A 16,525-nucleotide genomic window follows, 5' to 3' on the forward strand; every position below is an offset into this window, starting at 1 on the left:
ATTGCAAAATAATTAGACATAAATGGTAAACAGTTGCTTTTTTACAATCGGATCAAAATTGTAGTGTTTTCTCTCCTCCTCCTCCCTAATTTTAGTTTCCCAGTACCTAATATTAGAGAAGGAAATGGCAACCCACTCCAGTATTCTTGCCTGGAAATTTCCATGGACAGAGGAGCCTGGCAGGCTACAGTCCATGGGGTCAGAAAGAATTGGACACAACTGAGCAACTGAGCACATGCACTCAATACCTAAGATTGGTGACAATGTCGAGAAAAATCCTTGACTGATTGGGTTCAAGTCCCAGTTCCACCACTTATTAGCTTTTTTGTCATGGGTTCAAGTCCCAGTTCTACCATTTAATAGCTTTTTTGTCATTGTGTTGGTTAATAATTCATCTTACCAAACTTTCTTTTGTCATCTAAAAACTGGAAATGATAAAAGTCACAGACCTTTCTGGGTCATTCCTCCTCCCAGTGGTGCTATCAGGAAGCCATTCATGCAGTATGTTCCCTTTTTTCCCTCTAGTTACTTATCAAAGGGTAAAATAACAAAAACTGTAGACTGTAGGAGGTATAGGAATAAACATGAAGAGGCAAACAGTTTTCTTAGAAACTGGTGATGGGTATATAAAAATTGGTTCTGTTATTCTTTAAATTATTTATATTGTACCTATATGAAAGAATGCTCATGATTTAAAATAAAATAGCAGAAAAGAGAGGGTATATTAGAGTCTTGGACTTTAGCCTTTTTATGTTCAACTTTGGTTGGACTCCAAAACTATTTGAAATCATTTGTCTTCCTTTCTGATTGTGCACAGAAAGTGAATCCCTTCCATTAAGAATAGAAAAGAATGTCTTATGTAGACTCTGAATAGACCATGCCACATTTAGCCTTTTGGACCAAGTATTGACTTCAGGCCAGTATGAAGAGCCCCTGGAAGAATGACCTTGATCTACCTTAAACCAGTGAGATAGAACATACATGGCCACAGCTGCTAACAAGCCTATTTTTGTTCCTCTTCAGTTGCTTGTAAGAAAAATTGAGAGATGTTAAGAGCTAAAATGAAAAAGACAGACTATACCAAATGTTAGTAGAAAATGGAGCAACTAGAACTCTCATAACCTGCTGGATGGCAATATAACTTGGTATAACTTTGAAACACTAGCATTATCTACAAAAGCACTACATACACACCCCTTATGACCCAGCAAATTTTCTCCTAGTTACATACCCAAAAGAAAAGAGTGTGGATGTTTACCAAAAGACATGTATGACAATGCTTATAGCACCACTATTTTAATAAGTTGAAAACAACTCAAATGCCCACCAACAATAGATAAATAAATTACAACATATTCGTACAATGAAACATTAAACAACAATGAGAATGAATGAACTATAACTTCACACAATGTACATGAATGATACAAACATATTGCTGAGCAAAAGAAGCCAAACACAGAGTGTATGCAATATCATTCTATTCATAACCAATTTCAAAATCAGGCAAAATAATCTATGGTGTTAGACATTAGGATAGAATATACCTTTTGTTGGGGGACAGTGACTAGGAGGGGGCTTGAGGAAGTTTGGAGGATTCTGATAATGTTCTCTTCCTAATCTGGGTGCTGGTTACCAGATATGTCCATTTTGGGTACATTTATCAATCTGCATACTTACAGTTTGTGTACTTTGTATGTTTATTTCAACAAGACATTCACTAGCCTCCACAACAGATGCTGTGGGAAGTACAGAGAGGCAAACTGCTCATGACCATAAAGAAGAATCACACAGGAGGCGGCACTGGGGTTGGTTCTTAATTAAAGCTTGGGCTTAGATGGGAGGCCATTCCACAATGGAGGAACTTTGTTAACCAAGAGTCCAGAGGTGTAGTGGTTTGCAAGATGAGTTTGGGAGACAGTTGAGTTGATCAGTTTATCTGGAGTGGAGGGTGACTGACTGAAGAGGTAAGACACAATAGTTGACTAAGGTCAAATTATGGGCATGCTTCAAATGCCAGAGCTCAGAAATGGGTTGCCCAGTGAGAGCCTGAAGATGTATTTTGTTTTCTGTTCCTTGGTTCTTTTTTTTTTTTTTCCAATTTATCCTCAATGTTTAATATCTGGGGGAGTAACATGGAAATTCAGATTCTGGCAATAGTGGGATTGCATATTTTATTGTGAAAAATGAGTATTTCTTTGTGTTTAACGTACAGAGTTTTCCTTGTGTATAGGGCCTTATTTTTCTGCCTGGTACCTGTAGGTGTTTTTATTTGCAGCTCTTCATTTGGGGAGCTGAATATTTATAATTACCTAACCAGCTTGGAAATTCTTCTTTGAGGTTTTTTGGATAACTTTAAATTTAAAAGATTAATTTATGATATCATTTTATTATGGCACACTTCACAGCATCCTCAGGTTCACAGAAAAAAATATTTTCATTTAGAATTTCACAATCTCTTGAGAATGACCAGAAATAATTTTCTTTTTAATTCTAGGTACCCCAGTAATTAAAGAAGATGAGGAAGAAGATAACTAACACTACATTTTCCACTTTGTGTTAACTTATTTAAATGTCATAAGAACAATAGATAAGTTTTGTATAGTTGTTTATTTTAAAGATTCTGTGTGGGGCAAATGGTTCTTAAAACAAACCTCTCATTCCTATCTTTTATTCTCTTAAACCTATTCAGTATATCTCCCCCACAACACCACCAACCTTATATATTCCAGTTCTCTTTTTAGAAACTATGCATTTTCAGTTTTTGTCTTCAGTCCCAGTTACATACTGTGTGGCCCCATCTACTGAAACCTTTATAGACCAGTCATTTTTAATAACAAAAGAAATGTATTGCTTTATCCAGTTTGTTTAGATTTTTTTTAGGCCAGGCATTTAAATATATATACTTAACTATTGAATCTGTAGGCCATCTTTCCTGAAGGTCCATCTCTTTATGACTCAGAAGCACAAATAGGTCATGCCTTTGGTTTGGGAAGAGTTCCTCTTGGAAATACAGCAGCAGCCCTAGAATCAAGACACCAAAGTCGAATTGGAAAAGTTAGGGCGTAAAAAGGAAAAATTAGTACCTTGGAGGCCTTATAAGCGCATGTTCGATTTACTTATTTTTTGTTCCACAAGTGTGTGCATTGTCAACTGGAATTTGCGTTGTGTTGACCTGCATGTCCACTCAAGTCTTGTACACAGTCAGCCAATTGTTCTGTGATCCAGATCAGTGGTTAAAATGACTGTCATGATCACTCCTTTGACCAATACTTTGGCCTTATTACACATGTGGACCTGATCTTAGGCACACTTTTTTGGTTTATAGTTCCTTATTTGTTAGATAAGGAAATGTATAAAGCAGTAGTTATATTTGAATTGCTAGCTTAAATGTTGGCCATTCATATTTTTTAAAATTTGCCCTAATAACTTCAGTCTGTTGACTGTCACACTGAAAGAAGTAATTGTTGTAAAGGTAAAGAACTTAAAAGACTGGATTTGGTATCTTTCAATAAGTCAAATTTAGTATTTCAAAGTATATTTTTAGAACTGTTTAAGTTAAACAGTTCTAAAAATAAATTATGTAAATGGTTGTGGAAGGAAAAGAGATGTTTCATTATGGAATCCCAGGCATATGGCAATATTTTTAAGGATTGCCTCTTCTGTGAAGGATACTAGGTGATTTAACCTCAGAACTGCAAAGCAATAGCTGGATGCAGAGTTTAGAATTTATCATATAATAAAAATTGGTTTTGGAAAATGCAAGATATGGTAGTCAGTAATCCAGATGAAGTCCATAGTAGGCCGTGACTGAGTCACTGATAGATTGCAAAAAAGAAGTCGAGGCCCTCTGCCAAACTGTGCCTAAAGTCCCTCAACCAGAGACTATTAATGGTTGCTATTAATATTTCCCCATTTACTTGTGTAAAACCAGTCAAAGAAACAAAAGTAGTCCTGGCTTTCAGAAGTTTTCAGCTATTTTAGTAGGAACTACATGATTTCTCTGAATCACTCTGATAAAAAGGGACCACTGCTTTGACAATCAATTCTAAATAAAAGTCTAGTACTTTTTTAGCTTCCTTATGCTCTTCCTTAGTTTGATAGGAAGAAATCTTTGCTCTGACTGGCTTGTACGTTCAGAGCCTTTGAGTATTTTTTTCCGAACCATAGGCAATGAGAATTACCCTTGGTGATATTTAAGGCCTGTAAACTAAGAGGGAAGACGATCTTCTTTTCTTGTACTTTGCACTTCATCTAGTAGGTAAGTTTGAAGCCATATTGCTATGCATGGATGTATTTTCAAAAGTTTCGCTGGAAATGAATATAATAGGGAATGAATGAATGACTTCATATTGAATTTACTTATAAAATGGGCTTACACTGTTAATGATTGATTTTTTTTGAATTCTGTAGTATAGGAACTAATTATCTGTTTCTCCTTTTAAAAAAATTTTTTTTAATTGGAGGATAATTGCTTTATCTCCTTGTTTCTTAATGTCTTTTAATCACTGGTAGTTCTCAGAGAAGTGTAAGGTGCTTTTCTGTGTTCATTTCACACACAATTTATAATTCAGTTTCACTCAACAAATATTTGAATGACTTCTGTGCATCCTTTTCTTGGAATTAGAGCCAAAATTCATGTCATTAGAAAATGAAAGATAAGGTATATGAAGAAGTTCAGAATATTCTTTCGAATAATTCTTTATGTCATTCTTTACTACTGCAAATTTAGCTGATAGTAAATGCCTTTGGTTTATGCTTCTAAGATTAGATATTTGACCTACTTGAAATGGATTCTGTGTTCCTTGTTTAAAGCATAATGCCATTTTAGTGGATCATTCAATTTCTCCTATTCCTGTAGTGATGGAATCAGTGAAAGTGAAAAGTGAAGGTCACTCGGTTGTGTCTGACTCTTTGTGATCCTGTGGACTGTAGCCTGCCAGGCTCCTCTGTCCCTGGAGTTCTCCAGGCCAGAATACTGGAGTGGGTAGCTGTTCCCTTCTCCAGGGGATCTTCCTCACCCAGGGATTGAACCAGGGTCTCCTGCATTGCAGGCAGATTCTTTACCAGCTGAGCTACCAGGGAATCAGTACAGTATTTTTTCATGGGAAATTTTACTATAGCCTACCGAGGAATTCAGCTTTCCTGTGTTTCCTAACTCTAAGCTTATGTTTGTATTACCTAGTCAGGTTTTGAAAGATTTTTGTGTTCCTTTAAACCAGAGTTTCTCAACCTGGCACTATATTTTACGCTGGATGGTGTTGCAGGGTATGGCTGTTCCTTGTAGTATGGGATGTTTAGCAGCATCTCTGGCTCTTAAACACTAGATGCCAGTAGAACACCGTCCCCAGTTGTGACAACCAGAAGCATCTGTAGACATCGCCATCTGTCCTCCGGGGCATGAGGGTGGGGACAGATTCGCCCCTGGTCAAGAACAAGTGCTTTGTAGCAACATTCCTTTTCCCAAGGTCCATTTATTTTCATTCTGTAGTCATATGCTACGTGAGTTGTTTCAGAAAAAAGGTGATGTATTTGATAATCATAGATGGAAGAAAATGGTCCCTGGTGTTTTCCTTGTAATGCTGTTTTTAATAATTTTCATATAACATTAGAAGCTCAGGGCTGGAAGGCTCAACTTAGGTTTTTCAGCAGGGTCTCTACTCTTATTGTTTAGCATTCTTATTTATCTTAGGACAGTAAGTGTTAACCTACCTCTCCTTACTATCAACAGATTCCAACTTTATGATAGATTTTGCTTTGTCTCTGAAGTTTAACATTTTGAGTATACTTTAGAAAATGGATCATCATTCTTTAGGTGTTCATTCTTTATTCATTGTCCAATAATGCACAAATTTTGTAGACTGTAGCAGTCATTGAATACAGAAAAATATTGTATAAAATTTGGTAATTATATATGAAAGTAGCTGGCATAGATACTGATTTTGCATGTGATCAGAAGAATGTCTGGTCATGATAATTGGCCAGTAACTTGGTATGGTTACTGGATCTATTCCACAAATAGAGGTGGTATAAGACATGTTAATGTGGTTCCTGTGTTAGAAAGAGAAATTTTGACTTGAATAGATGCTTCTGATACCTCTTACCAATTGGCCTGAAGTAGAATAAGGAGGAATAAGAAATGAATCTTAACGGTTAACTTATCCTCAGAGTTGGTGATGTGTAAGTTGAGTTGAAGGTAGTTGTCTATGTGACCCAGAATCTTCCAGCTGGATTTTTCTTAGGACTAAATGGAAAATGCATAGGGCCTAGAAAGGTTGGGTTAAGTGACTAACTTTAAAAAGAAAACTGGGAGGAAGTATCAAAGCATCGATCATGAGTAGTCTGATTGTCTAACTGCAATCTGATTGTCTGTTCACAAAGACCTTACACTGTAAATATTGGCAAAGGGAGAAAAATAACTGTTAAATTGGAAGTTATCCTTTAGCAGAAATCAGTTCCTTTGGCATGCATTTTCTTTATTTGGCCTGCTTAATATGTCTGTAAATAACTGAATATAAAACAAATTCAGTGCAGCAGAGCTGGTGCTTCTGACACAGCTGACTTGACCATATTCCTTTATCTTCACTTTAGCATGAGTATTTTTAAGTGCAATAAAAAGGGTATGTCTTTTTAAAAAAATCACTTAACTTTTAGAAATCCCTTATTTACATCTCCATTCCTGCCTTATTATCAACCAGCGACTACAAAGAAAGAAAATGAACAAGTACACTGAGTCTTACCTTTTTCTAACCTAAGATAAATTTTCAGTTGACATTTGGAGCAGTCATAACTGGATTCTAGTTAATTTCCCATATTGGGCTGGTTGGAAGGAACCAGCCAACCAAATTATGATCTAGCAAATTTAACAAGGAGGTGGGGGAGAGGAAGCTATTTTACAGTAGATTTGCACTTTAAAATGAACTGGATGTTAGTGAAAAGTACTCTCAAAGGGCAGATGGGTAAATACCTAGCCTGCATGTGGATATTAGAGAATTAAAGCTCATCTTTGCTCATTCTGAGCCCACCAGAGCAGTAGTTGTGTGTCAATATAATCAGTCAGGATTTCCTTATTTCCTGAGTTGGTGTCATCTTCCATGTCTGCTACATGAAGTCATCCCTCTTGGGGATTTACTAAGTAGAATTCTGCTACTCAGAATGGAAACTTTTTGAGTTATCTTTCCTACATCTAGATTTTAAAAATTAATTTAGATGTTGGCTAGATTAAGTTGTGGCTAATGTTACAACGGTGGGATGTTCTTTGCTTTTTTGATCAGCAGGGTACCTGCCTCTGAGGTGCTATTGCCTAGAGGGATCAATATCAAAAGACCAGTGAGTTGGTAGCTGTAGAGAATATACCTATAGGCAGCTCCTTCTCCCAGGATGTCAGTCATGGTCACGAGCATCATTCCAGAATCTTTGGCTTCTAGAACCAACTCCATTCTGAAGAACATTTTAACATGTATTAATACTTTGGTAATAATCTTTTATATGCAGGAATTTTGTAGCATGACTTTATGACTAAACTTATTGTGTTAAATTATTTAGAAACGTTGAGTTTCTGAATGTTATTTTGTGAGATTTGTTTTAAAACAGTAATAAATTGTGTTACTTTATAAAGAAACTATTTGTATCTTTTTTGGTTACTGTCCATTAGTTTTAACTAATACAGAGCAATTATGTGAACTCTTAATGATACTCAGTTCCAAAGAAATTCAGTCTTTGGATAACATTCCACACAGCTTGTGTGTGAGAGGGAGAAAAAGAAGGAGGGATTGACTCATTTCTTTGTGCTAAAATTATTTTTCAGTAGTTTACTACCAGTGATAATCACCTCCTCTCTCAGGTTTGTAAGTCTTACCCAGAAGTTCTCTGGGCACCATTTCAAATGACTTAAGATCCTGGAAGAAGCACTTCCAGAGACAGCAAGTTACTACCACACTTGGCCATTGCTAGTCCTCTCCTCACCTCCAGAAGTGTACAAGGTTAAGCTTGGCCGATAGGCCCTTGATTTGTTGTCTGAAATGGCCTGGTGTTGGCCAGCTCTTTTCTGATACACAAGAAACAGGAAGAACCCAGCAATAGCAGTAATATTACACATTTTCCCAGCACATATTCTGTGCTGTCAAATATAATTCTGGTCACAGAATGGGACTGTAATGCAGTTTCTCCTTCTTTATTCCACAGCTCTTTGGTTATGAGGATATGTTTCTTGCTGTTGTCCTCCTTTATAAAGCAGATTTTGAGCCTATAAAGAGAAAACCTTAATTCAGATCGTAAATAGCATGTTATTTTCAGTTCATTGTTTTCTAGAATAAAGGGTGAACATCTAGAGTTCTGACATTGTTTTCTGCCATATATATGTATTGCATTAGTATGTGTGTATGTATATGTCGATATATGCAATTATTATATATAGTGAGAGAATCCTAAGTGATGACCTTCCCTCCTAAAATGCAGTAAACTCTGCAGCCATAAAAAGATATGGTGTATCCCTATATACAGATAAAGTATGTCCATGTTGGGTAAAAAACATGAAGAACCTATTACTTCTTTTTGTTATGAGTGTAATATGTGTATATGTTTGTAGTGGGAAGAGGGAGTATGTTTATGATGGCATGTTGGCGAGAAGGTGGGAGTGAGTGTGTGAAGACAGGATTGTGAGAGATGAGGAGAGTGTGTACCAGTGCCAAGCCTGTGGGAATACAGGAGGAAGTTATGAGTGGGGAAGAGGGGGAATGCAGGCATGCTTGTGGAGGTTAAGTTAAGGTTTGCAAATGTGTTGTGGGGGTCAAAGATGTGTGCGTTGAGAAAAGAAAGGAAGATGGAGGAACAGGCATGATAAGTGAGGACATGAATGAGTGTACAGAAAAATATACCAATATAAAAATATACCATATACCAATTATCAGCCTTTATAAATAAGTTTACCTTGCAATCGTTATGCAGACCAGCTATAAATTTAAAGCCTTGTTACCATGGTAAAACTCCACTGAACTCTTATGTTCATTTAATCACTTCTGGATTTACTAAAATTTCAAAAGATGGGCAACTTCAGTCACTGAATCTCTGGAACCAAATAAACATGTTTTAAGTCATATTTCTCTTTTTATATCCTCGTGATATAAGTGACTGCTGTGATACTGAACCATCAATTTTATACAAGTATGATGAGTTATTATTCCTGTAGTGAAACATTTTTAGTTGAAAAAAGATTTAAAAGGGCCGGTGGGGGGGAGGGGGGAAGCATTGCTAGATAACCTCCTAAACTCCATTTCGGGATTTTCTAACATTTTATAGTAAGTTAATATTTAGTTATGTCTATTTTGCTTCAAACACTTGTCTGGTAGAAAACATGCAAAAATTGAATATATTGAAAGGTACTGCAACTTCAAATTACACAGTATGATATAAAGTTTAAAGTAGAAGAACTGAGATTTGGGGTTTTTTTCAGTGACATGGCAAAGTCTTCCTAAGAAGATCATAGAGCTTAATTACACTGAAATTTTTCATACACTTCAGAAAAACAAGACAACAGAATTTAAAAAAATTTTTTATTAATAAACATATATTTGATAATCTCAAATTTAAACACTTAGAACCAGCATGAACAAGGTAAACTACTCTTCAATGATAAAGATCTGAAATGGGGGACTAGATACTGAGCTGGTTCATATTAACCTCCCTCTCTATTCTTATCTTGTTCAGTGAAAACTTGATTTACACAACTCTGTAAGTGCAGTATTTCTAACACCTCCTTTTGCAGCCTCAACACGTCTCAGTTAAACTGATCTAGATGTTTAAAGATGAAAAATGAGAAATTTGCACTGTAAAGTTGAATAATATCTAATTCACATTTCTTTCCATTAATATAAATCAGGAACAATTTACAGTAAACACAAAAACTACCCTCCAATAGTAGTAACAACAACAGTTCACATTTTTACTCAACACTTCTTGTGTAAGCCAGGCCATGCACTAAACTTCTGAACATGCAATTTCACATTCAGTTACCTCTGGGAAGTGTCACGCATTCCCATGGTTTTCACAACTGATGGTGATGATGCCATGACGACAGCTTGCAGCACTGACAACCTGCACTGTCCAACCCTTTCCCTGGCATTGTGGCTGACACTTGTACTGAAGCAGGCCTGGTGCTCATGTGCAAGCTTTTACCACTGTTAACGTGAATATGCAGGCCTGACCTACCCCAGAAAAACCACGGCTAAGTCTTTACCACTAGGAGACATACCTGCAGGACAGCACAGAGGCACGGAAAGCAGCTGTGATCTAGGTCTGCACTAAAGTCCGTTTTCTCGGGACTCAGAAGTGCCCCTCCAGGCCTATCTGCAAGAGGGCGGCTTCAGCCGCCGCCTCCTCTTCCTTGGCCTCCTCCTCACGGATCTGCACAAGCAACTGGAAGAGGTTAGGGGCCGGCCCTTCCGCAGCCCCGGTCAGCCATAGCTGCCTTCGGATGGCCCCGCTGTGGTTGGCCCCCGCAATGACTTGTTCCAGGCGGGCTTGGTTCACGTTCTCTTTATCTATGGCCCCCTTCTCCACCACCTTCTGCAGCAGAGGCTCCAGACGAATGACATAAGCAGATAATTTTTCTCCGGGGTTCTGGTAAGTGTTCAGAAATCTGACCTGCACATCCCTGGAGCTCTCCACGCTTCCGAACACCTGCTCAAGCGCCTTCAGGCATTCGGCGGTGGTAATATCTGGGTTGTTGGTCTTGAGGATGCGGATGACATCAGCGGCAGGGCCTCGAAGACTCTCCATCAACCGCCGCCTCTTTTCTCTATCAGACACCTGCCATTCCTCAACGACCTCATTAGCGAGTTCCAGCCAGGGTTCAAATGTCTCCTCCCCAGGCCCCGGGACGTCCCTCCCCGAGAACAACGTCAGCTTCTTGTACCATATGGACTCTATAAGAGGCTTAATAACATTACCCAAAATATAGTTTAGCATCTCTGCTGGCATATCTGGGCCTGGAGCCGGAGCAGTGTTCTCAAACCCAAGGACACGGGCAACATCTTGCACAGTCCATCCCTCTCGGGCTAAGAAGACATGCAACCTTTCTAGAAATTCAGCGTCGGAAGTCGGAGGCTTAAAGACTACTTTCCAGACCCCTCCTTTACCCGGCATCTCCCTGGGGATGGCAGCGTAATCCACAGTGCCAGTGAGCTCTAACAAGGCTGCTTTGGCATTCTCTTCCCTCCAGAACATTCTCCCAAGCACTCGATAGTGTACCTGGGGCATCGCAGCCTGGAGGGTCTCTTCGATTTCAGCCTCATCACAGTTCACCGGGATCCCCCAGACCAGCAGGGCTCTCTGGGAATTCACATCCATCCCTCTACACCAGTCTTCCAACAGTGTCATCGCCATTTTCCCCAACTATCAAGGGCCCCTGATAGCTGGGTTATCAGGGGGTTAGATACGAGTTAAGACTGTGGCTCCCTGTGCTAAAGGACTTAGGACGACAGCGGACACTCCCCTGCAATTTGCCCGAGGGAGTCAATCTTCACGCAATCACAACTAACAAACGACACCAGAGTCCGGCTCTCGTCCTGTCACTGCCTCCACCAAGGTCCGTCCTCCGCGTCCTCGGAGCAAAGCTTGGGGGATGCTCAGTCACGCGCCCAACGCCATCTTGTGTCTCCGGTCGGCGTCCGCGGGCCGGGTCCCGCACCTGCAGGCAGGGTGTCGCGTCTCCGCGCAGGCGCCCCGAGCGAAGGCAGGCGGAGAAGGCAGGAGACGCAGCGCTCTGAAGAGGCCTCCGGGGTGTGATCCCGGGGCGTGGCCGCCCGTTCTCCGCAGCCCAGGAGCCGGCCACTCGCTGCTGCTCCTCCTGGCATCAACCCGGCTTCCGCGGTCAGAGCTCGGCCTTCAGGCGCGCGAGGAGTCGCTCCTCTGGAGACTGCGAACTATGCTGCCCTTTCAGGGGGTGACTGATCAGAGGTCGCAGCGAGGCCAGCCCAAGAGCGGCTTCTTCGCTGGCGCAGGTATACGCCTCTGGGAGGCGAGGACAGTCGGATATCCTGAGCACCAGTAGCCGAGGCGCGGGAAGGAGGCGGAAGCGAGGCTAGAGGCGGCGCGGGCGAAGGCAGGCCGCAGCTACTGCGCGTGGGCTGCGGCGAGCTGACCGGGAACAGCTTAGAGAGGCTGCCGGCCTGACTGACCCGCAGCCAGCCCAGGCATTACTGCGGCAGCGAGGGGCGGGGCCGGCCAGCGAGTGGCTTTCGCCCCGCCTCCGCAGCCGAAGCCTGCGCGAGCGTAGCCACAGCGACGGCGGCCGGGAGGGCTCCAGACCCTGGCGCTCAGGCTGCCTGCGGTTGCCATGGTGCCAGCAGGGGGCTCGCGGAGCATTCTCTGATGGCGCATTTCCTTTTTCACACCTTCCAGATTTTTTTACCCCCTTTTTAAACAAAGCACTGTGTTTAAAAGTTTAATATAATTCTGGAGTGAATTGAAGATGATATGAGTCTGTCAAGGGAGACTTACCTTAACTCACGTCACTCCTTCAACCACTTCAGTTGCTCAGTTATGTCCGACTCTTTGCGACCCCATGGACTGCAGCACGCCAGGTCTCCCTGTCCATCACCAACTCCCGGAGTTTACTGTTCAAAAACAGATGCTGTACCAGCCGATCGACCGCACTGTGCACCCTCCGCGAACTTCATCCCAATGAAAACGCTGTTAGTGTGCAGTGTTTTCCTGTCAGACACTGAGTTGAGACTTTTTCTTCTATAATTTTTAAGAAGATCTAGATCTATTAAGTAACCTTTGTAGCCAGGCAAACGCTAGTGTGTTATTTCCCCTGTCCTGGCATCACTGACAATGGGCTAATAGAACAGAATGCTTATGGTTCAAAAATTTCAAGTAATCCCTTGCAAGCAAACCAAGGCCGATTTACGTCAATCCCAGATGGTGAAACTCTCCCCTAAAGGACAGAGCATTCAACTATGAATTTTTAAAACCTTATTTAATAAAAGGTTTAAAGATACAGAAGAACATTCAAAAGTAAATAAGTTACATAGGTACATTACAATCACATCAGCAAGATTTTCTTTAGTGTGTTAATTTTTTTTTATAAAAAGCACACAAAAAATAAAATCTTCAGTCTGGTCTATCACAACTGTACAGCAAAAGAGGTAATATTTATATATATGTACACTATTTTAATATGTAACAGTCTTTTTAAAAAAGGGTGCCACAGGCAGCAAACACACAGAAGGCAGTGTCTGATTTTTTCAAAATAAAAGGAATATACTTATTTATATGCTATTAAAATATTTGTACAATAATTACAGACTGTCAAGGCTGTTCCTGTGCTCTGTCCCCTCCAACAAGGCCTTCGACTGAGAGACAAATGAGGAAAAGGTGAAACAGCTGCAAATTGTTAGAGGCAAATTTTAACACAGCAAAAATATGGGGAGGACATACGATTGTTTTATAAAAATATGCATACTTCCTATAAACCTAAGAAGTTAGGCTTGCCAGTCTGGTAATAAATACCATCCAAGAAAAGTGAGCCTCAAGAAAAACATTTAAGTAGCTGAGGCTTGAATATGTGTTGTATTCCTCCTTCATCTTAACATCTGGCACGTGAGAAGAAAGAGGTTAGGTCACTGAGGCAGTTAAATATATGGGATCCCTTTAGACATAAGCAGCACACGACCTCTGTGCCAGGGTGGAAGTGGGCAGCAGAAAGGATGGGTGTGTACCTTAGCTGTGAGGGGGGCGGCTGAAGGCATGGAGGACAGTGCTGAAGTGCTGTCTCCGTGGGTGGGTAAGAGACCTCAGAGATGGTCTAGAACACAGGCACTAGGTTAGTTTCATACCCTTAGCTGAGTGTAGATGGAGGCTGAGAGATGGATATGTGAGATGGTGTGGGGAGAACCTTATAAAGCTGAAGGTGTTTATCGTTTAACTTCTGAAAGCAAAGAGTTTTGAGTAGAAGAAAAAAAAAAAAAAGCCGAACGTGTTCACAGGGAGAAAGCACCATAAAGGATATACCTATGCCAGCTTCTATGGCTGTACCTACTTTATGGCAGGTCATGTGCCACAACTGCAAATGTTCACTGAACATTTCACCTTTTACACTGCGTTCTAGATATAAATCCACTCTGGAACATAAACCCTTCTGAAATATGATGTTGGGTGGGAGTAATACAAAGAGGTACCATCTTGATTTTCTCCATCTATATTCACCCGCTCTTGTCTCTATGAGCTTGTAAGAGGAAAATCACTCTAGACAAAGGAGGTTTCTGTTACCACATGTCCAAAAAGTGGCCTGAAACTAAATGCGGTTTAAATAGAAAAAAACCTTGGAGAACGTAAGTAGCACTTTGGGGCAAAGCTGCGAAGGCACTCAAATTACACATGTGATTTAGAAAAGAGCCTAAATTTGCTACCTTCCTGTTTTGGGAGAGTATAGGAGATTTGCAATCTCGGGCTGTTGAGTGTGTAGAAACCTATGGGAGAAACTCATTGGGAAGTTAGAGGTCTAGGTAGTCATCAGGAGTTGCAGATGGACGAGAATTTTGTTACTTCCAGAGCTGGGCTCCTATATAACCATATTAATACAGAAATGAATGCAAAAAAATAAAAACCCACCCAAAACCTGATAGTGCATAGTTTAGAACAAAACTCCCCACTCCCAGCTACCAATATGATGCCTTTAGGCTATCTCAGAAGAATAGCAGAATGAATACTTTTTGGCTCCTTCCTAACATATAGACCTGTCATATACTTGCATTCACTTGGAACTTCTTTTTTACACAACTAAAGTTGAATAGAAAGGTCAGAAAAATAACTCAGTCCTCCTATGGGACTGGCAAGTGAAGGGGCCTCCTGAATCTTCTAGCCCTTTCACTTCAGTGACTCCATGCCAAATATGGCTTGTTCAAGCCAGAAACAAAACTAGAATTCTGGCTTCCAGCCAATCCCCTCAGGCCACTTGAATGTTCAGCAGGGAGAAGAGGTAGCAATAAGAACTGCATTTGATCTCCCTTCACCCTGCTAGTCTGTGGTTTGGTGACACCTTCCACCTGCTTTCAGTGCTACTATCATTCCTATTGGCAAAACTTCCAGAGCAATGGGGGCAAGGGACTTTAGGGTCTTGGAAATAGGAGGTTGGGGGAGGGGAGGGGGGGTGCCAAGAAGGTGCCTTGTTTTGGGATAAATGCACTTGGGCCTCTGGAAAGAAGGAAGCCCCTGGTCCCTGAGAGGATGTTAAAAATTAAATATTAAGAATAAATAAATAGCTCCCAAATGACACAAGTCAAGGAATGAAGGCTCCTGTCCAATCTGACTAGGAGACCTCCCCCTCCCAGGGAAGGATCCAGAAATCTCCAGCATGCAGGACTGAGGGCTGAGCTGTGGATATCAGCTAGACCAGGTAGGGTGGGGTTAAGTTGGCAGCTGCCAAGGGCAGGACAAACGCAAGCAGGGAACTTGCACCAAGGAGGAACAGGCTGGGCCTAGGCTAAGCTCCCTTAGCAGCCTCCAGGGCCTAAAGGTATTTGGCAAAATGGTGGGAAACCAGAAAAGCCAAGGCCTGTCAGAAGCTCCCTCAGGCCTAGCTCTGGAGGGACTCTGCAAATTCCATCCTGTACACAGTCCCTTCCCTCCAGCAGGCTGAGAGCGTGCAAGGAGCCATCCGAGAACACCTTCCCTCCCCGGCAGGCTGCTAGCAAGCAGCACAGGAATGGATACCAGTCCTGGTCACTCTCCCGGCCGCCCGCCCCGTTCTGGCAGCCTCCCTCCTGGGGAGGAGGTGGCCTCTCTAAGGAGTAGCACGGCCTGGACATTGTCGTGCAAGAGCCGGCACAAGGGCCAGGCTGAGCTCCCTCTCGGAGATGGCCACCACACTCCTTCCCAAGGAATCCCTTTTTCTGGGACTTGGGACGGGCAGGGCCTGGGCAGGTCCCCTGGGGCGGGGGAGATTGAATGCTGCCAAGGGGGCGCACTTGTGCTTTGCTCTCCTTGGTGACCGACAGGAGCGGGGGAACAAAGACGGAAGCGGGTGCGTGGCGGGGCGGAGGTCCGTGTGAGAGGCAGCGATCGATCTATCGTGGCGCTGGGGCCCCTCCCCAGGGGCAGCCCCGGCGAGCAGGGACTCTCCTAGTTCCTGGAAAGCGGGGAGGAAAACTTCCGACAGACCAAATGCAAGAGAACTGGATCCTGCAGCCCTTTACACTGCTCCTGGGGCCTTTATAAATAAAAAGGGCCGTTTATTGAATTGTCGCATTCGTTTTGCAGAGACAAGTCCGTGCGATCTCTCCCTCCGCAGGCAGGCTCGGGAGCCCCAGGCGTCAGCCCCTCTCGCCCGCACCGCTCTCCTCCCTCAGGGCCGACTGGTGCGGGGAGGCAGCCGCAGTGGCCGCAGCAGCTGCGGCCTCTTTCTCCTTCTGCCTCAGAGCAGCTGCCTTCTTCTCCTGCTCGGCGTGGCTCTTCATGTGGGCGCTGCGACTCTTCACCTTGAAAAACACCCTGTAGCCGGACAGGAGGGGCTCCAGTCAGAGGT

General features: G+C 42.2%; 3 protein-coding genes across 5 annotated transcripts in view; 1 reads left to right on the forward strand and 2 right to left on the reverse strand.

Annotated features, from left to right (window-relative positions):
* Positions 1-6,150, forward strand: part of DNAL1 (dynein axonemal light chain 1) — a 40,023-nt gene extending 33,873 nt beyond the window's left edge. Inside the window, exon 9 of the mRNA XM_020906858.2 lies at positions 2,498-6,150. Within this exon, the coding sequence (XP_020762517.1) occupies positions 2,498-2,538 (41 nt within the window). The 3' untranslated portion in view covers positions 2,539-6,150. The remainder of the gene's footprint in view (positions 1-2,497) is intronic.
* A 3,384-nt stretch (positions 6,151-9,534) lies between these two features.
* On the reverse strand, positions 9,535-12,242 carry PNMA1 (PNMA family member 1). Its single transcript, XM_020906857.2, has one exon. The coding sequence runs from the start codon at positions 11,380-11,382 to the stop codon at positions 10,321-10,323; it is 1,062 nt and encodes a 353-aa protein (XP_020762516.2). The 5' UTR covers positions 11,383-12,242; the 3' UTR covers positions 9,535-10,320.
* Positions 12,243-12,960: 718 nt separating this feature from the next.
* The window catches only part of MIDEAS (mitotic deacetylase associated SANT domain protein), a 68,923-nt gene continuing 65,358 nt past the window's right edge, over positions 12,961-16,525 (reverse strand). For all 3 annotated transcript variants that reach the window (XM_020906861.2, XM_020906859.2, XM_020906862.2), the window contains one exon: positions 12,961-16,491. In XM_020906861.2, the coding sequence (XP_020762520.2) occupies positions 16,314-16,491 (178 nt within the window). In that variant the 3' untranslated portion in view covers positions 12,961-16,313. The remainder of the gene's footprint in view (positions 16,492-16,525) is intronic.

This window comes from Odocoileus virginianus, chromosome 6 (genome assembly GCF_023699985.2).
Source record: "Odocoileus virginianus isolate 20LAN1187 ecotype Illinois chromosome 6, Ovbor_1.2, whole genome shotgun sequence".
NCBI classification, from domain to species: domain Eukaryota; kingdom Metazoa; phylum Chordata; class Mammalia; order Artiodactyla; family Cervidae; genus Odocoileus; species Odocoileus virginianus.

Coding starts and splice junctions, on each gene's coding strand:
- PNMA1 (XM_020906857.2), bottom strand. CDS start 11,382: ATGGCGATGACACTGTTGGAAGACTGGTGTAGAGGGATGGATGTGAAT.